The 16,884-nt window shown below is 41.9% G+C and overlaps 1 protein-coding gene across 7 annotated transcripts in view; it reads left to right on the top strand.

Moving 5' to 3' along the window:
- The window catches only part of PSD3 (pleckstrin and Sec7 domain containing 3), a 610,137-nt gene that overhangs the window by 276,126 nt on the left and 317,127 nt on the right, over positions 1-16,884 (top strand). Inside the window, exon 1 of one of the 7 annotated variants that reach the window (XM_006055890.4) lies at positions 294-617. The exons of the other annotated variants lie outside the window; for them this stretch is intronic. Coding sequence (XP_006055952.4) covers positions 587-617 — 31 coding nt within the window. The 5' untranslated portion in view covers positions 294-586. Of the gene's footprint in view, positions 1-293; positions 618-16,884 lie in introns of those variants that run through there. 7 annotated transcript variants of the gene reach the window in all.

Here is a 16,884-nt window from a genome sequence, read left to right as displayed (position 1 = left end):
TTGTCCCACATGACACTGGCTTTTGCCTTTTCTGTTGAAGTAACACAAGAATTAAAGCCTTTCAAAGGGAGCCCGTCCATCGCCTTCCACGTGTCATCCTCGCCTCCGAGAAAATGCTGCGTGATCCTGATGACAGCCCCACCTCTGATGTCACCCGGGATGGTACAGTCCTCTCAGCCTTTGCTGGGCTCTGTGCTGCTGCACCGGGGAAATGGTTACATTAAAGCTCACTCCCGTCAGCTCCATTATCTCCTCTGAAGTAGTTTTCACAAATATAGAAAAGCCCTACCGTGCTTGTTTTCGGTAAGCTACCAAGGTAGAGAGAGCGCAGAGGCCGGCAGGGAGAGCGAGAGGGCAGGCTGCGTGCCTTTGTGAAGGGAGCGGCGGCCGCTGGCTCAGCTGGGCTCCTGAGCTCAGAGCGCCCGTGGACACCACCCCGCGCGGTGCGGGGCCCCAGGGCTGCCAGGACCTTTGAAACTCACTTGCTTCCAGTTGACTAGAACGGCAGATTTTGAATTAGCCAGCTTCTCTTCTAGCTAACTTTTCTCGAGCATTAAGCTGATGAACGGGGCATTTTCTATGATCAATGGGTAACTGCTGGAGCTACAGTAATCTCTGTGAGTAACCTCTATTTGTAGGTCTCTGCAGGCAAATTGATTTTATATATCGCTCTCTTGTAAAATGCTGCTGTAAAATGATCCATCTGTATGGTTGACTGCTTTTGCTTGCTAGTCTTGTCTTTCGACCATCCCAGTGCGAGACTGCTGGGGCTGAATGAGGTTCTGCTGAATCCCGACCAGAGAAACACCTTCCGCATTTATTCCGGGCTGCCCACGCCAGCTGTTCTTTAATTCCCCAGCCTTCCGAAAGACACCACCTGCCCTCCGAGCGCCATCGCCCAGTCCCTCCCCTGGCTTTCACCTAGAATGTTTATTTTAGCATCTGACATTGGATTTTTCAAATTATTTATTTTTAGGTAGAAAGCAGAATATTATGCTTACCTGTAATTTTATTTCCTTTCATTGTCCCCCCCCCGCCCCGCCTGGGAAACACAGAGTGCCATCACCCCGTTTCTCCCCATTTTTGGACGTATTATATAGAAAGAAAGAGGAACCGGCTACCCCTGTAGTTTTAGAGACCTGATGTGGAGGCTTTGGATGGGAGCAGGGGCGGAGCTTCTCTTAAAGAGCCCAGACTGCTCTCCCGTTCCGCCTGGGTGCCTGGACAGACGCTGGCTTGCAGAGCACGGGGGGCTGAGGTGGTGTCTGCTGGGGGTTTATTTTTCCTCAGTTTACACACCGGGGTGTGTTCTTCTCATCTGTTGAGAGTGTCACCTTAAGAGTAATTCAAGATTTATTTCTTTCTCATCAGGGAAGTTGACTTTGCTGAAATTTTCATTTTCAGAGATACTTGGAACCATTGCTCATGTTGACTTGCAGCCTGAATCCTTAGCACAACTGTGGGATGCTCTTACTGAGCATGAGAACTGCTGAATGCGAATATGGACCCTGATGGGGCTTGTGACAGGCGGGAGGCTGACTGGAGCTATTGTTTTCCACTGCGCCTGGCGTCTGTCTTGACACACAGCGGTTTAGGGAAGTCCACAGCTGTAGCAGCTCATCACTGCTGGGCACTCCTGCTGCTTAGCATTTGTGATTTTAAAACAAGAATTAGTACTTAAAATGTCAATGTCTTAAGTAGTAAATTTCTTTAATATCAGTTTCAATGTTAAAATATGTAATAAAATATGTAAGAATTGATATTAGTGCTACCATACCATATCTGTGTTGACTTTAGCAGGAGAGAGCCTGCTATAAACAAGACTGTGGAGTTCTTTAAAATTTAAACTTTATTTGCTTTTAGGAATAAAATTTTAAAAAATGACAGTCAGAGAAATTTAAAAATTGGATTTCCAGAGAGTAGAGTAATGGTGACCAGGGGCTGTCAAGGTGGGGAAAATGAGAAGGTGGCCCAAGGGTGCAAAGGTTCAGTTAGAAGATGAGTGAGTTCTGGGGCTGTAATGTATATCGTCGTGATTACAGTTAATAATATTGTATGATATACTTCGAAGCTGCTAAGGGAGTCGATCTTGAGTGTTTTCACCACAAAAGAGAAGTGGTAATGATGTGATGTGACAGCGGTGTTAGCTCAAGCTGTAGTGGTGATCAGCTTTCAATCTGGTGTGTCAAACTGGCATGCTGTACTCCCTGACCTACCCAGTGCCCTGTTTCAGCTGCATCAGTAAAGCTGGAAAAAATGAAAATGTAAAATTGGGTTTTTGAAAGTGTGAATTCCTAGCAGGAAGAAGTAGGAAAAGCTAGGACGTTTGCAGTCAGAAGAGCAGCGGTGATCAGAAGCGCCAAGTCTGGTAGGAGAGGCGCAAGGGCAGATGGAAGAAGAGACAGATGAGAGTGGGTGGTGGATCGAGGTGGAGAAGCCGCGCCTGAGAGAAGCACAAGGGCAGACAGAAGAAGACACGATGAGAGTGGGTGGTGGATCGAGGTGGAGAAGCCGCTGCCTGAGAAGAGGAAACCAGCTTTAGAAACAGTGATTTTAAAGACAGACCTGAATTCAACTCCTGCAGCTTAGAATTTCGTCTCGGGGTGAGCGCCAGTGCTCTGCACGCGGGCGGAAACCTGGGGTTAGGATGGCTGGGCTACTCCTTAGCTCACGTTTTTCCCTTCCAGGTGCTGTGAGCTGCCATTCCCAGCTCACAGAGCTCCTCTGCAGTTGACCGGAATGGGAAGCTAGTCTCATTTCCCCAGGAATTAGAATCGAAGGAGAAAAATTGGGCTCTGATTCATTAGTATGTAAAATTGAGTTTGTGGTGAGCACAGCTGTAACTATTAATCACTTGGGGAGAAATGTCCAATTAATGGAGCAGTCTCTACTTGTGTGCGCATGCTAATAGTTTGTGTAGTGGTCGGCAGACCTTTTCCTGGGTCTTGTAGTACATAAATACCTTCTCTATCCGTGCTTTTTAGAGAGTTGCTAGCGACCAGTAATAGCCAGCACCCTCAAATACAGCCTTCTTCAAAGTGTGACTTTTATTAGAGTGAAGAGTGTGTACCAAAATATAATGTACTTAGATTACTCACTTAGCAAATTATCATTACTCATACTCATTTTGTGTCATTTTACCATACTGAATATGTTTTCTGTTGCTTAGTAAAAATAGATTATTCTTCTGTTTTCTTTTTTAAATATGACTTTTTCTATTGCATTGCAAATTGAAATCCTAAATGCGTCTCTGTATTAGTGGAGGGGTTTATTGATTATTAGACACAAAAGCATTGATCATTATTACTCACAGTTATGGATTATAATTTGTTGTTGTTGTTCAGTTGATAAGTTGTGTCTGACTCTTTGTGACCCCTTGGACTATAGCCTGATAGGCTCCTCTGTCCATGGGATTCTCCAGGCAGGAATCCTGGAGTGGGTTGCCATTTCCTTCTTCAGGAGATCTTCCCAGATCAGTGATGGAACCTGTGTCTCCTGCATTGGCAGGTGGATTCTTTACCACTGAGCCACCAGGGAAGCCAAGAATTCTGGAAAATCCCGTGGACGGAGGAACCTGGTAGGCTGCAGTCCATGGGGTCGCGAAGAGTTGGACACGACTGAGAGACTTCACTTTCACTTTTCACTTTCATGCATTGGAGAAGGAAATGGCAACCCACTCCAGTGTTCTTGCCTGGAGAATCCCAGGGACGGGGGAGTCTGGTGGGCTGCCGTCTATGGGGTAGCACAGAGTTGGACACGACTGAAGTGACTTAGCAGCAGCATAGGTAAAATGTATTTGAGATATTTTACTCTGCAAGGCTTATTATGTTGGTTTGTAAATTGGATCTCTGTCTTCAATTTTTTTATTGATTTATGAAATTTCAGACTAAAGGGGGAAAAGTCAGTCACCCTCTGTCTATGGGACTGCATTCTTCCTTGACAGGCCAAGGGCAGTGTGTCTTTAAGCCTGAAAGTTCTGTCCATTTTCCAATGTTGAAATAACTTAAGAATTTATAGTTCTTTTATCATACTAACTGATTTTTAAGTTTTAAGATGTTTACTAACTGATATTCATTAGAGAACAGAGCACCATGGATGTTATTGCATTTATGAACAACCTACAGGGAAAGGAGAGAAGCGGACTTCTAGTGGCTAGGTTAGCCATGACTTAGAAAGGACTGAAAGTCTGCTGAACCATGCTGACAAAAAATAGTATTCTCTTGAAAGTGCTGTACGCAAGTGAATTTGCCTGTGCATTTTCATTTCACAAGTGATCTGTCCAATGGCATGAACATTGAAAGTCTGGGAAAATATCCCAGTTTTTAAAAATAGAAAAACCTTACCTTTCCCTCAGGTCCTTTCCTTTAAGCTCCAGTGTAATTTCTTTAAGGCTGCGTACAGATGTTGATGTACAGGCATTTACTAATGCTCAGTTTTACATTTGTAGTTTTTTTTTTTAAGGACTTTATGGTCTTCTGTGTAAGGGTAGAGTTGTTGACCATCATTCATTTTGAAAGAAATTCTCTGTGAGCTATAAACTAAAGACAGGGTCCCATCGCAGCCTAGGTGGTTCTCTTCCTCTGCTGGAAGGATGCTGGATCAGCTGGAAGGCAAACCCAGACCAGAAGGCATAGCCTTTCTCTGCGCAGGAAGGAGAGACTGCCTCTTTTCTTTACTTGTTTACTTAATTGAACACTTGGGCCTTTCAGTCAGGAGGTAGGAACTCTTGAGATTATCTTTTAGAGTAAAAACCTGCTATTTAAATGTAGTCAGCACAAGTCATAGATATTGATGTAGTTCTCTGGAGGAGTGCTTCTGTATTTTAAATGTATGCAGATCACCTGGGATTCTTTTTAGAGATACGGATTCTGATTAGGAAGGTCTGAAGTGATACCTGAGTCTGCATTTTGAACAAACACCTGGGTGATGCTGCTGCTGCTCCGAGGCCACACTTTGAGTAGAAAGGTTCTAGGGTAGTGCTTTCAAATAGACTTCTCATGAGCATGAAAAAGTGTTCTCTGTATCTGCTGCAATGTTGTAGCCAGCTACATATGGAGCACTGGATTTTCAATTTTATTTAATTTTAATTAATTTAAATTTAAGTAGTTTTATGTGACTGTGACTGCCATATGGAACAGCATAGCATTTGGAGAGTAAGATAATCAGCTGAGAAATTTAAGTTTAGTGGTAATTGCCCATGTAGATTATGGTGAATTCTAAAACTATGGCCAAGTTGTCCCCACTTAACTTGACCACCGCTTAAACTTTGTCTGCAGCAGCCAATGCGTGCAGATGGAGTTGCTGGACTGCAAACTCCTTGATGGCCTTGCTTGTTGCTCTGTTTTCCAGTACTCAGCATATTCTTGGTGCACAATAAATGTTGGCTGATGAAGTGGAAGAATTAGGTAGTTCCAAAGCTAGGAAGGACCTCCCCGCCCCCCACAGTGTCTCCAGCACTCTGTTCAGCCTGTCCTTGTGGGCAGGGGACAGAATTTGAGTGGCATTGGCATGTAGTATTTTGCTTATGTTTTGGGAAGCATCTTTCCGTTTCTGTTAAAGTTCTATTTTAATATTTTAATAGAATAGAAACGGTAACCTGTTGGTTATAGGACATTCTTTATTCATTCATTGATTCAACAAATATCCATTTTCTTAGTACTGTTATTCTAGGCTCTGGGGATATAATAATGGTAAAGATATCAGACAGAGTTGTTTTGGAGTTTATGTTCTAGTTGCAATACAAAAAGACAGAACAAAGGAAGAACCTTTTCCTAAAAATGACCGGGCCCAGTTCCTAGGGAAGGTATGATTTGTAACTGCTGTTCATGGACATGGCCATCATAGTCTTTTGGGAAGCCTACATCCAATTGCTCAGAATCCCTCATGATAAACTTCTTTACTTCACATTTCTACTGTGAAACTGTGACCAAGTCTGCAGTAGGCTTGCCAAATCGTTCTTTTTCTTTTTTCTTCCTCCCCACCTCCCCCGTTTCAGCCAAAGAGTAACAAACTCTTTGAAGGAGTTTGTTACCCAGAGTAGAAAGAAATCCATTTCATTTGCTGATCCTCAGACAGGATCATTCTTAGAAGGGCCAGGCCTTTTCTGAGGCTCATCTTTTGGAGCAGGCTTGTTTCCCCATGATCCTGAGAATTTTTTTGAGTTATAATTGATGTACACAATTAAATTAGTTTCAGACATACAGTGTAATATTACATATTGTATAATGTTACATATTGTGAAATGATCACTATATGTCCATCACCATCCATAGTTATAAAAGGTTTTTTTCTTGTGATGAGGACTTTTAAGATTTACTCTTTTACCCACTTTCAAATATGCAATACAGTGTTATTAACCATGATCCCCAGCTATATATTGCATCCACTTGATTATTTTGTAATTGAAAGTATGTACTTTTTGAACCGCCCATTTCACCTACTCCTCACCCCCACCCTCTGGCAACTTCTAGTTTGTCCTTTGTATCTATGATCTCGTTTTGCTCTTTCTTTTTAAGATTTCACAAATAAGAGTGATCATATAGTATTTGTCTTCCTCTGACTTACTTCATTTAGTGTAATGTCCTCAAGGTCCCCTCGTGGCTCAGATGGTAAAGAATCCGCCTGCAATGCAAGAGACCTGGGTTTGATCCCTGAGTTGGGAGGATCTCCTGGAGAAGGGAATGACAACCCTCTCCAGTCTTCTTAGAGAACTGTAAAATCCCATGGACAGAGGAGCCCGGCAGGCTGCAGTCCATGGGATCCCAAAGAGTCGGACACAACTGAACACAACTGAGTGACTAACATTTTCTGAGCTTCCTTGGTGGTTCAGTCAGTAGAGAATCCACCCACCAATGCAGGAAACCCGGGTTCGATCCCTGGTTGGGGAAGATCCCCTGGAGAAGGAAATGGCAACCCACTCTAGTATTCTTGCCTGGGAAATCCCATGGACAGAGGAGCCTGGAGGGCTACAGTCCGTGGAGTCGCAAGAGTCAGACACGACTTAGTGACTACACCACCACCTCAAGGTCCAATCATGTGTTGCAAATGGCAAGATTTATTGTTTTTTATGGCTGAATAATATCCATATTATTCCATAATAATATCCAATAATATACTTTTTATGGCTAAATTAATATATTCATATGTTAATATTATATAGACATATACTATGTGTTAATATACACACAGTTTCTTTATCTGCTCATCCATTAATGGACACTTAGATTATTTCCATTTCTTGGCTGTTGTAAAAAATGTGAACGTAAGGGTGCCGATATCTTTTTCAATTAGTGTTTTTGTTTCCTTCAAGTAACCCATAAGTGGAATTGCTGTATCATATGTAGTTCTGTTTTCAATCTGTTGAGGAATCTCCATAGGAGGTTGCACTAATTTACGTTCCACTGACAGTGTACTCAGTTCAGTTTAGTTCAGTCGCTCAGTCGTGTCCAATGCTTTGCGACCCCATGAACTACAGCACGCCAGGCCTCTCCCTGTCCATCACCAACTCCCGGAGTTGACTCAGACTCATGTCCATCGAGTCAGTGATACCATCCAGCCATCTCATCCTCTGTCATCCCCTTCTCCTCCTGCCCCCAATCCCTCCCAGCATCAGAGTCTTTTCCAATGAGTCAACTCTTCACATGAGTAGCCAAAGTACTGGAGTTTCAGCTTTAGCATCATTCCTTCCAATGAACACCCAGGACTGGTCTCCTTTAGGATGGGCTGGTTGGATCTCCTTGCAGTCCATGGGACTCTCAAGAGTCTTCTCCAACACCACAGTTCAAAAGCATCAATTCTTCGGTGCTCAGCTTTCTTCGCAGTCCAACTCTCACATCCATACATGACCACTGGAAAAACCATAGCCTTGACTAGATGGACCTTTGTTGGCAAAGTAATGTCTCTGCTTTTCAATATGCTATCTAGGTTGGTCATAACTTTCCTTCCAAGGAGTAAGCATCTTTTAATTTCATGGCTACAGTCACCATCTGCAGTGATTTTGGAACCAAAAAAAATATACCAGGTATAATAAAAAGCAGAGATTTGGATTAAGCCAGAGCAAACAAGAATCATTTGTGACAGGAAAACATGGGACGACTGGGACCATAAGGTTCTCTAGAATTGGCTCAAATCATGATTATTGTGGTTTAAATTTGCATTTCTCTGGGGACTAGTCATGTTGGGCATCTTTGCATGTAGCTGTTGGTCATTGTATGTCTTCATTGGAAAAATATCCATTCAGATCTGCTCATTTTTATTTATTTATTTAATTTTTTTCCTCCTTATTTTTAGATCAGATTTTTTTTTTGCTAATAAGTTATGTAAGGGAGTATAAACAGGGAATATAAATAAATGTAAATTTAAATAGAGTTCATTATACATATATTTAAATCTTTTATTTATTTATCTTATTTTTGTGCTGAGTCTTCCTTGCTTTGTGTGGACATCTGCTGGTTGTGGAGAGCAGGGGCTTCTCTTCATTGTGATGGGCGGCTTCTCACCGTAGTGGCTTTGCTTATTGCCGAGCCCGGGCTCTAGGCGTGAGGGCTTCAGGAGCTGCAGCGCGCGGGCTCAGTAGGTGCCCGTGCAGAGTCTAGGGCTCAGGCTCAGCGGCTGTGGCACAGGGTTTAGTTGCTCTGCAACATGTGGAATCTGCCCGGACCAGGGATCGAACCCGTGTCTCCTGTATTGGCAGGCAGGTTCTTATCCACTGCGCCACCAGGGAAGCCCTCTTTATACATTTTGGATATGAATGCCTTATCAGATATATGATTTGCAAATACTTATTCCCATTCAGTAGATGGCCTTTTCATTTTCTTGATGGTTTCCTTTGTACAGAAGCTTTTTAGTTTGATGTAGAAGAACTTCTCTTAAATCACGTTGCATTGTATTACAGTTCTGTATCTGTGTCCCAGGAATGGATGGATATTTAATGTACAACCCAAAGCTCTCCTGAAACTGTTCTGTTAACTTTCAAAAGTATCCCATTTTTCTCTACATTAAATCAAAATGGAAAAAACTTTTTTAAAAAAAGTGGATTTTGGGCATCACAGGAAAAGCATCAGGAAATAACAGAAAATAATTTGTTAGGAATCTGACCAAATACACAAAGCAGCAGATACAACTCCACAGAAAAGGGAATATAAATAGATACCCCTTCCCAAAGTATATGTATTTCACATGAGCGTGACAAGCTCTTCTCTCTCCCTTCCCTTCCCTCCTACGCACTTTACACTACATTTTAATTTCTTTAAGGGGGGAAAATAAATGCAGAAAAGCTATAAAAACTCTTATTAATTCAAATTCTACTAGTGTGTGGTTTATATTTAGGTAAGTGCTAAAATCTTCTTTTTTTCTTTTTTTTTTTTTTTAGTACTTAGCAAATCCCATTGTCACAGATATGAGACCAAATTTGGGCAGGCCTAATTCAGCGAGACTTTCTGGAGGAGAAGCAGCTATTTCGCTTTTCAGCTAGATTCTTACATTAGTAGTAGATGCAGACTGACAGAAGGCAGGAGCTTTCCCGAGTGGGGCCTAGAGCCCACAGCAGCGGCACAGGCTGGGCACGGCCTTAAGGCAGCAGGCTGACTTTAGAGAGGGGAGACGGAGGCTGGGGAGGTGGCAGCCATCGCACCTTTGTTCTGTCCATTTGCCTTTGTCCTGGCTGCAGGGTGCTCCATCTCGCCCGCGCTGTCACCCGTGGCTGGTTCTGTTTGTGCCCGTACTTCACCCTGTGCATCTTTCACACATGACCAGCGTGAGCTTTTAACCACAGGAGAGAGACTAGTCACGCGCTAGCAGCGTTTGGTTCTGAATACCCTGTGTTCAGTACCTAGCAGGTAATTAATGAATGTTTGCTAAGTGGATTTTGCAAACGGTGGTCATTTAATGGCAAGTATCCATGGCCTGGTTTTAAAAGGGAACAGAGAAAAAGTCTTAGGGTAAAAGAAGAATGTGGCCTTTCTTTAAATCCCCCTAGCCTAAATAGCTCTATTTTTTAAACATAAGGAAGACATCAGAAATTCTAAATAAGACGGTCAAGATTAATATTTTATGAAGCTTCGTTTGTTGTTAAAGACAGTTCAAGTGGTGAGAAGAAATGCACACAGCAAAATTAAACCACTGTGCATGCTAACATAGAGGTGCCTTAGGTGGAAGGAAAGATTTGATGTTATGCTGAGTTCCGTAACAAATGCTAGGATCAAGAGCCACCTGATATTTAAGGCTATTTCTACCCAGAACCTGCAACTAGAAGATTTTTTGCTTTTTATATTTTTATGCTATTAGAAATGACAGTCTGACAATTCAGATGCCTCTTAGTTTTCCTTAGGAATTTACTCCTGAGAGATAAAAGACCAGGAATCTAGTTCTGACTTTTAATTCTTCTAAAATACCTTATTGAACATCAGTTCATTTGCCTTGGTCATGCCACTTAGCCTCTCAGAACATTTACCCACCCTAGTCTGTACTAGTCCTCATCTAGGTGAAAAGTGAACAAAGCTGATTAGACAGACCAGTTCTGTAATGCAGGGTAGGAGGGCTGGTTGCAGTAGGAAAGCCGCCTGCCACTCCGGGCGCACTTTGCGCTCTGCCTTTCCTGTCTGTCTGTGACCAGATGCCAAGCTGCTTATCAAGACATCACAGCTCGGTGGTTAAAGAATATGCCTGCCAGTGCAGGGGACATGGGTTTGATCCCTAGTCTGGGAAGATTCCTCATGCCTCGGGATGACTAAGCCCATGCGCCAAAACTACTGAGTCTGAGCACCCTTGAGACTGTGCTCCACAACAAGAGAAACCTCCGTGGTGAAAACCCCATCCGCTACAACTACAGAGAGTCGGCATGCGTCATCAAAGACCCAGCGCAGCCATAAATACAATTTAAAGAGACATCATCACAGGCATTTGCCCACAATTAATACCAGTACATCCTAATGAAAAGTGTTAGAATGGGGTGGAGAAATTACTTAATTTCTTTGATGTCCCCCCGCCCCTTTCTTTTTTGAATTTGTATTCACTTTTCTTTGGGCCAGTGTGCCTATGTTTACATTAGTGGTTGTTTCATAGGTGGCAATTTAAACTGTTAGGAACTAAGTGGGTTCTTAAATGAGGAAGTTTAACTTTTCTTCCTTCTGTTGAATGGATTTCATGATAGTATGTTTTGATGTTAAATACACATTTGACTTCAGGAATAAATGCCACCTGATCATGGTGTATAATCCTTTTTGATATTTTGCTAGATTCAGCTTACTAAATTTGGGTTAAATATGGACAGCTTTCATGGAACTCTTCATGATAGGTTAAAGATTATATAGCCTTTTGAAGCTTTAAAATTTGAACTAATAGCCTATAATTTATTTCATGGGTGTATACCAGATAGAATATAAAGTTCCCTTGACATTTGTAAGCAGGTGAATTCTTGCAAGGGCTGGTGATTAAGGGAACACTTAGTTAAGAGAGCAGATTTAAGTTAGATCTTGAAAGATGAAAATACTCTGATCATATAGAAGTGAGAAGAAAAAGTGTGTCATATGCGGAGAAGAGATGGAGCAAAGCCAAAGGAATAAAAAGCTCAGAGTGTTAGCTTGATTTCTGGTGTCTGTGAGAGAGGACCTTTCAAGAGTGTTCATGTGCTGCGCCACCCTCGGTTAGAGAAACAAACGTATATCGACGAGGTTGGTGAGTGAGAGGAGAGAGTAGACGGGAAAGAGAGATCAGGGCTGGGTTATGGATCTCAACTCCTGGATGAAGGAGTTTGAATTTTAGACTTTATTCTGTAGGCGGTGAAGAATTACTGAAAGCAACTGAAGTTTTTGCTTGAGGAAGATTATTGTATATAAGATGAAGTGGGAGATGAGGCTGGACTTTGGATAACCATTTCAGAAGATGTTTTGAAATTTCAGGGAAAAAATTGAAGACGCACACTAGGTCAGCTCACTTCCAATAAAGATGGAGGGAAGAGGAGGATGTACAGCTTAGTGGAAGTAGATTAGATAAGCTCTGGTTTTTGTTATGTTGTGTTGGCAAGTCCATTGTTCTGATGGGCCTGTTTTCTTGCTGACTATGTAAGGTGACTGAATTAATTCTTTGATTCCTCTGACTTTTGCCATTTTATATTGTATGACCTTCAAGTTTTTGTAGAGGCATTTGTTACTGTTTGGTCGCTAAGTGGTGTCTGACTCTTTTGTGACCCAATGGACTGTAGCCCACCTGGCTGATCTGCCCATGGGATTCTCCAGGCAAGAATACTGGACTGGGTTGCCATTTCTTTCTCCAGGGGATCTTCCTGACTCAGGGATTGAACCTGGGTCTCCTGCATTGGCACGCAGATTCATTACCTTTGAACCACCTGTGAAGCCCCTTGTAAAGACATACTCTAACTTAAATAAAACATCTATAGGAAATATTTCCCCCTGTGAACTAAGTACTTCTCTAATAATTTAAAGCTATTTTACTATGTTAAAAAAGCCTATGCTTTTGGATAGTATACTTTTTTCTTTCTTTGTATTTTAGCAATAAATTTATAGCTTTTAAACTATACCAGAAGAATTTTAAGTCCCCCATATGATTAAGGAATAAAAAACTGTTAAAAGCCAAAAAAGTGTAAAATATGAAAAATGTTCTTAAAAACGTGTAAAAAGATGTAAACAAATGCCAGTACTTCCCAAATTATTTTATGACGCCAACGTTACTGCCCAAACTAGATAGTGCACGACAGTCACAGCCCACTATCGTTTATGAATATAGGTGCAAAACACTAGAAAGCTGAATCTAGCAACATGTAAAAAAGGATTCTACAGCATGACCAAGTAGCATTTATTCCAAGAATGCAAGGTTGGTTCAGTATATAGAAGTCTGTTGATGTAACACACTCTTACCAGAATAAAAGACAGACTCCACATGGGAATCTCAACTGACAGAGAAAAAAGAATTGACAAAATTTGGTAGCTTTTCATGATAGAAACACTTGATAAACTAGAGATAAAAGGGATCTTCCTTATCCTGATACAGGGCATTTGTGAAAACCCCACAGCTAACATCATACTTCATGGGGAAGACTGAAAGCTTTCTTGTAGGATCCAGAACAACAGACAGACATCTAGCTCTCACCACGTCTGGGCAACATTGTCCTGGAGGTTCTGGCCAGTGCTGTTAGGCAAGAAAAAGAAATAAAAGGCATCCGGGTAAGAAAGAAAAAAAGTAAAACTTCCTCTGTTCACAGATAACATGATCTTGTATATCAGAAAGCCTAAGGAATCCACAAAGAAAGCATGAGAACTTCGAAGTTCGGCAACCAGCTGTATTTCTATATGTTAGCAGTGAAGGATCTGAAATGGAAAACAATTCTACTTATAATAGCGTCAAAAAGAAAAGACTTAGGGGAGTCAGTTTAACAAAAGTAGTATAAAACTTGTACATTTGAAACAAAAAGAAGTTAAAAGAAATGAAAGAAAATTAAATAGAGAGACATCCTATAGTTGTGGATCAAAAGACCTGATAGTAATGTTGTTAGGATGCAGTGCTCTACAGATTCATCCCAGCCTCTATGACAGTTTCAGCTGTCTGGCAGCTGATCCGAAAATTCATACGGGAAATGCCAGGGGCCCAGAGTAGCCGCAACAAGCGGGAAGAGGAAGAACAGAGCAGGAGGACGCACACTTACTGGTTTTACTTCTGCGCAGCCACGGTAATCAAGATGGTGTTACACCGGCTTTGGGCTCAATGGAGTAGATTTCAGAGTCCAGACACGGACCTTCACGTTTATGGTCAGTTGATTTTCTTCAAGGGTATTATTGCAGTTCAGTCGGGGAAATAATAGGTTTTTCAAGAGCAGTGCTCGGACGAGTGGACAGCCACGTGCGCCAGAGTGAAGTTGTATCTCCACACCCTGTAAAGAGTTAACTCAGAAGGGATCGAAGGTCTGCATGTAGTAGCTAACTACATGTAAAACTCTTAAAAAAAGAATAAATCTTCGTGACCTTGGATTAGACAATAAATTGTTACTTATGACACCAAACACCTAAGCAACAAAATAAAAAAATAGAGAAGTTGGATTTTATCAAAATTAAAAAAATAATTGTGCTTCAAAAAGGCACCATAAACTAACTGGAAAGACAACCCACAGGATGGAAGAAAATATTTGCAAAGTATATGTCTGATAAGGAACTTCTGTTCAGAATATATAAAGGACTCTTCAGTTCAATTCAGTTCAGTCGCTCAGTTGTGTCCAACTCTTTGCGACCCCAGGAACCACAGCACGCCAGGCCTCCCTGTCCATCACCAACTCCCAGAGTCCACCCAAACCCATGTCCATCGAGTCGATTATGCCATCCAACCATCTCATCCTCTGTTATCCCCTTCTCCTTCTGCCCTCAATCTTTCTCAGCATCAGGGTCTTTTCCAATGAGTCAGCTCTTCACAGCAGGTAGCCAAAGTATTGGAGTTTCAGCTGCAACATCAGTCCTTCCAATAAACACCCAGGACTGATCTCCTTTAGGATGGACTGGTTGGATCTTCTTGCAGTCCAAGGGACTCTCAAGAGTCTTCTCCAACACCACAGTTCTAAAGCATCAATTCTTCAGCGCTCAGCTTTCTTCACAGTCCAACTCTCACATCCATACATGACCACAGGAAAAACCATAGCCTTGACTAGACGGACCTTTGTTGGCAAAGTAATATCTCTGCTTTTTAATATGCTATCTAGGTTGGTCATAACTTTCCTTCCAAGGAGTAAGCATCTTTTAATCTCATGGCTGCAGTCACCATCTGCAGTGATTTTGGAGCCCAGAAAAATAAAGTCTGACACTGCTTCCACTGTTTCCTCATCTATTTGCCATGAAGTGATGGGACCAGATGCCATGATCTTCGTTTTCTGAATGTTGAGCTTTAAGCCAACTTTTTCACTCCTCTTTCACTTTCATCAAGAGGCTCTTTAGTTCTTCTTCACTTTCTTACAACTCAAAAATGAAAAGAGAAGTTACCCGGTTATAAAATGGGCAAAGGATTTGAATGGATATTTCTCTGAAGAACCCATACAAATGGCCAACAAGCATTTGACAAGATTCTCAACACCGTTAACCACTGTGCATGTATGTGCTAAGTCCTTTGGTCGTGTCCGACTCTGTGCGACCCCCTTAACTGTAGACCACCAGGATCCTCTGTGCATAGGGTTCTCCAGCCAAGAATACTGGAGTGGGCTGCCATTCCCTTCTCACTAGGGAGATGAAACCACAGGCGCAGCGAGGCGGCCTTCCACACCCACTATGACAGCTGTGATGAGGAGTATGGGCGCATTAGCGCCTCACACTGCTGGCAGGAATATAGAACGGTGCAGCTGCTTTGGGAAACTGGCGCTTTCTCCAAACATGAAACACAGGGTTACTGTGTGACGCAGAATCCACTCATAGGTGCGTATCCAAGAGAACTGAAAATAAATGTAGACACAAAACCTGTTCACAGATGCTCAATATTCATAACAGCCAAAATGTGAAAATAACACCAATGCCCATCAGCAGATGAGTGGAAAGAAGGTACAGGATGAACCTTGAAACCACTGTGCCATGTAAAAAAAGACAATGTCACGTATTGTGTAATTCTGTTGATATGAAGTAGAACACGCAGATCTATAGACAGAAGGTAGGATGGTATTTACCAGGGCTTGCAGAGTGACAGTTAATAGAGGGTTTTTTTGGTGGTGCTGGGAGGTGATGAAAATGTTCTGGAGTTAGATAGTGGTGATGCTCACACAATTTTATGATATATTAAAGATAACTGAATCTTAAAAGGGGAAAAATTAAAAGTCCTATCACATTCTTCATTGAAGTATCTAAAGTATCAATATACCACAGGAAGAGAAATCTTGATTGCTTTTAACTCTGTTCCTTTTCAAGATCAGAGTTTGAAACTTCCTCCCTCCTCAGATTTCAGCAAGCCATATCCTCTGAGGTCTGTTTTTAAAGGTGTTATAAATGCTGCCATCACAGAGAAGTGCTGCTTGGATCCCATCAAGGTTGATTCAAATTTAATTTAAAAATATATTTCAAATTATTAAAAAATAAGATATGAAACAGAACACACTCCAAGATGTATTACTATTTATCAATTTTTCCGTACCGTGTATACCAAATGTTAACTCACGTTTCCAAGTTATGTCATTTTGCATATATGCCTTGGAATCAAGTCTTGCATGTCATTTCCTTGTATATATTCAGACAGCTGTCAAATGTTTCACTGAATAGGAAGGTTGCCGCTTGCAGTGCTTGAAAAGCAGTAACAGAAGCAGCAGGTGTCCTCTGTCATAAAGCCGTCTAGGTGAGGACACTGCATTTCCAGCGCACATGAGAATACTCTCAATACGAGGTAACCAAAACCAAGTTCAGAAGGAAACTGGATCCTGGGGTGATAGGACTGTAACTGTTGTCCAGAAATCCTCAATTTAAAATTGTGTTTGTTAGGATGTCTTCATTTTTCTCAGTGACTGCCATTGCAATAAGAAAAGGTTGTTAATTGGATCCTATATAGTAAATATATACTGTTGTTTTTACTGCTTCATATATTGCGAAGAGTTGACTCATTGGAAAAGACTCTGATGCTGGGAGGGATTGGGGGCAGGAGGAGAAGGGGACGACAGAGGATGAGTTGGCTGGATGGCATCATTGACTCAATGGACGTAAGTTTGAGTGAACTGTGGGAGTTGGTGATGGACAGGGAGGCCTGGCGTGCTGTGATTCATGGGGTCGAAAAGAGTCGGACACGACTGAGCTACTGATCTGATCTGATCTGATCTGATATTGGGGTTTCTGCATAAGATGCTGCTTAAATCTCATGCAGCTGGGATCCCGGAAATCTTTCTTTATACATCAAGTTTCCTCTTCCATTTTGACTTCACTC

This window comes from Bubalus bubalis, chromosome 1 (assembly GCF_019923935.1).
Source record: "Bubalus bubalis isolate 160015118507 breed Murrah chromosome 1, NDDB_SH_1, whole genome shotgun sequence".
Lineage (NCBI taxonomy): Eukaryota > Metazoa > Chordata > Mammalia > Artiodactyla > Bovidae > Bubalus > Bubalus bubalis.
This window is presented reverse-complemented; position numbering and strand designations above follow the sequence as displayed.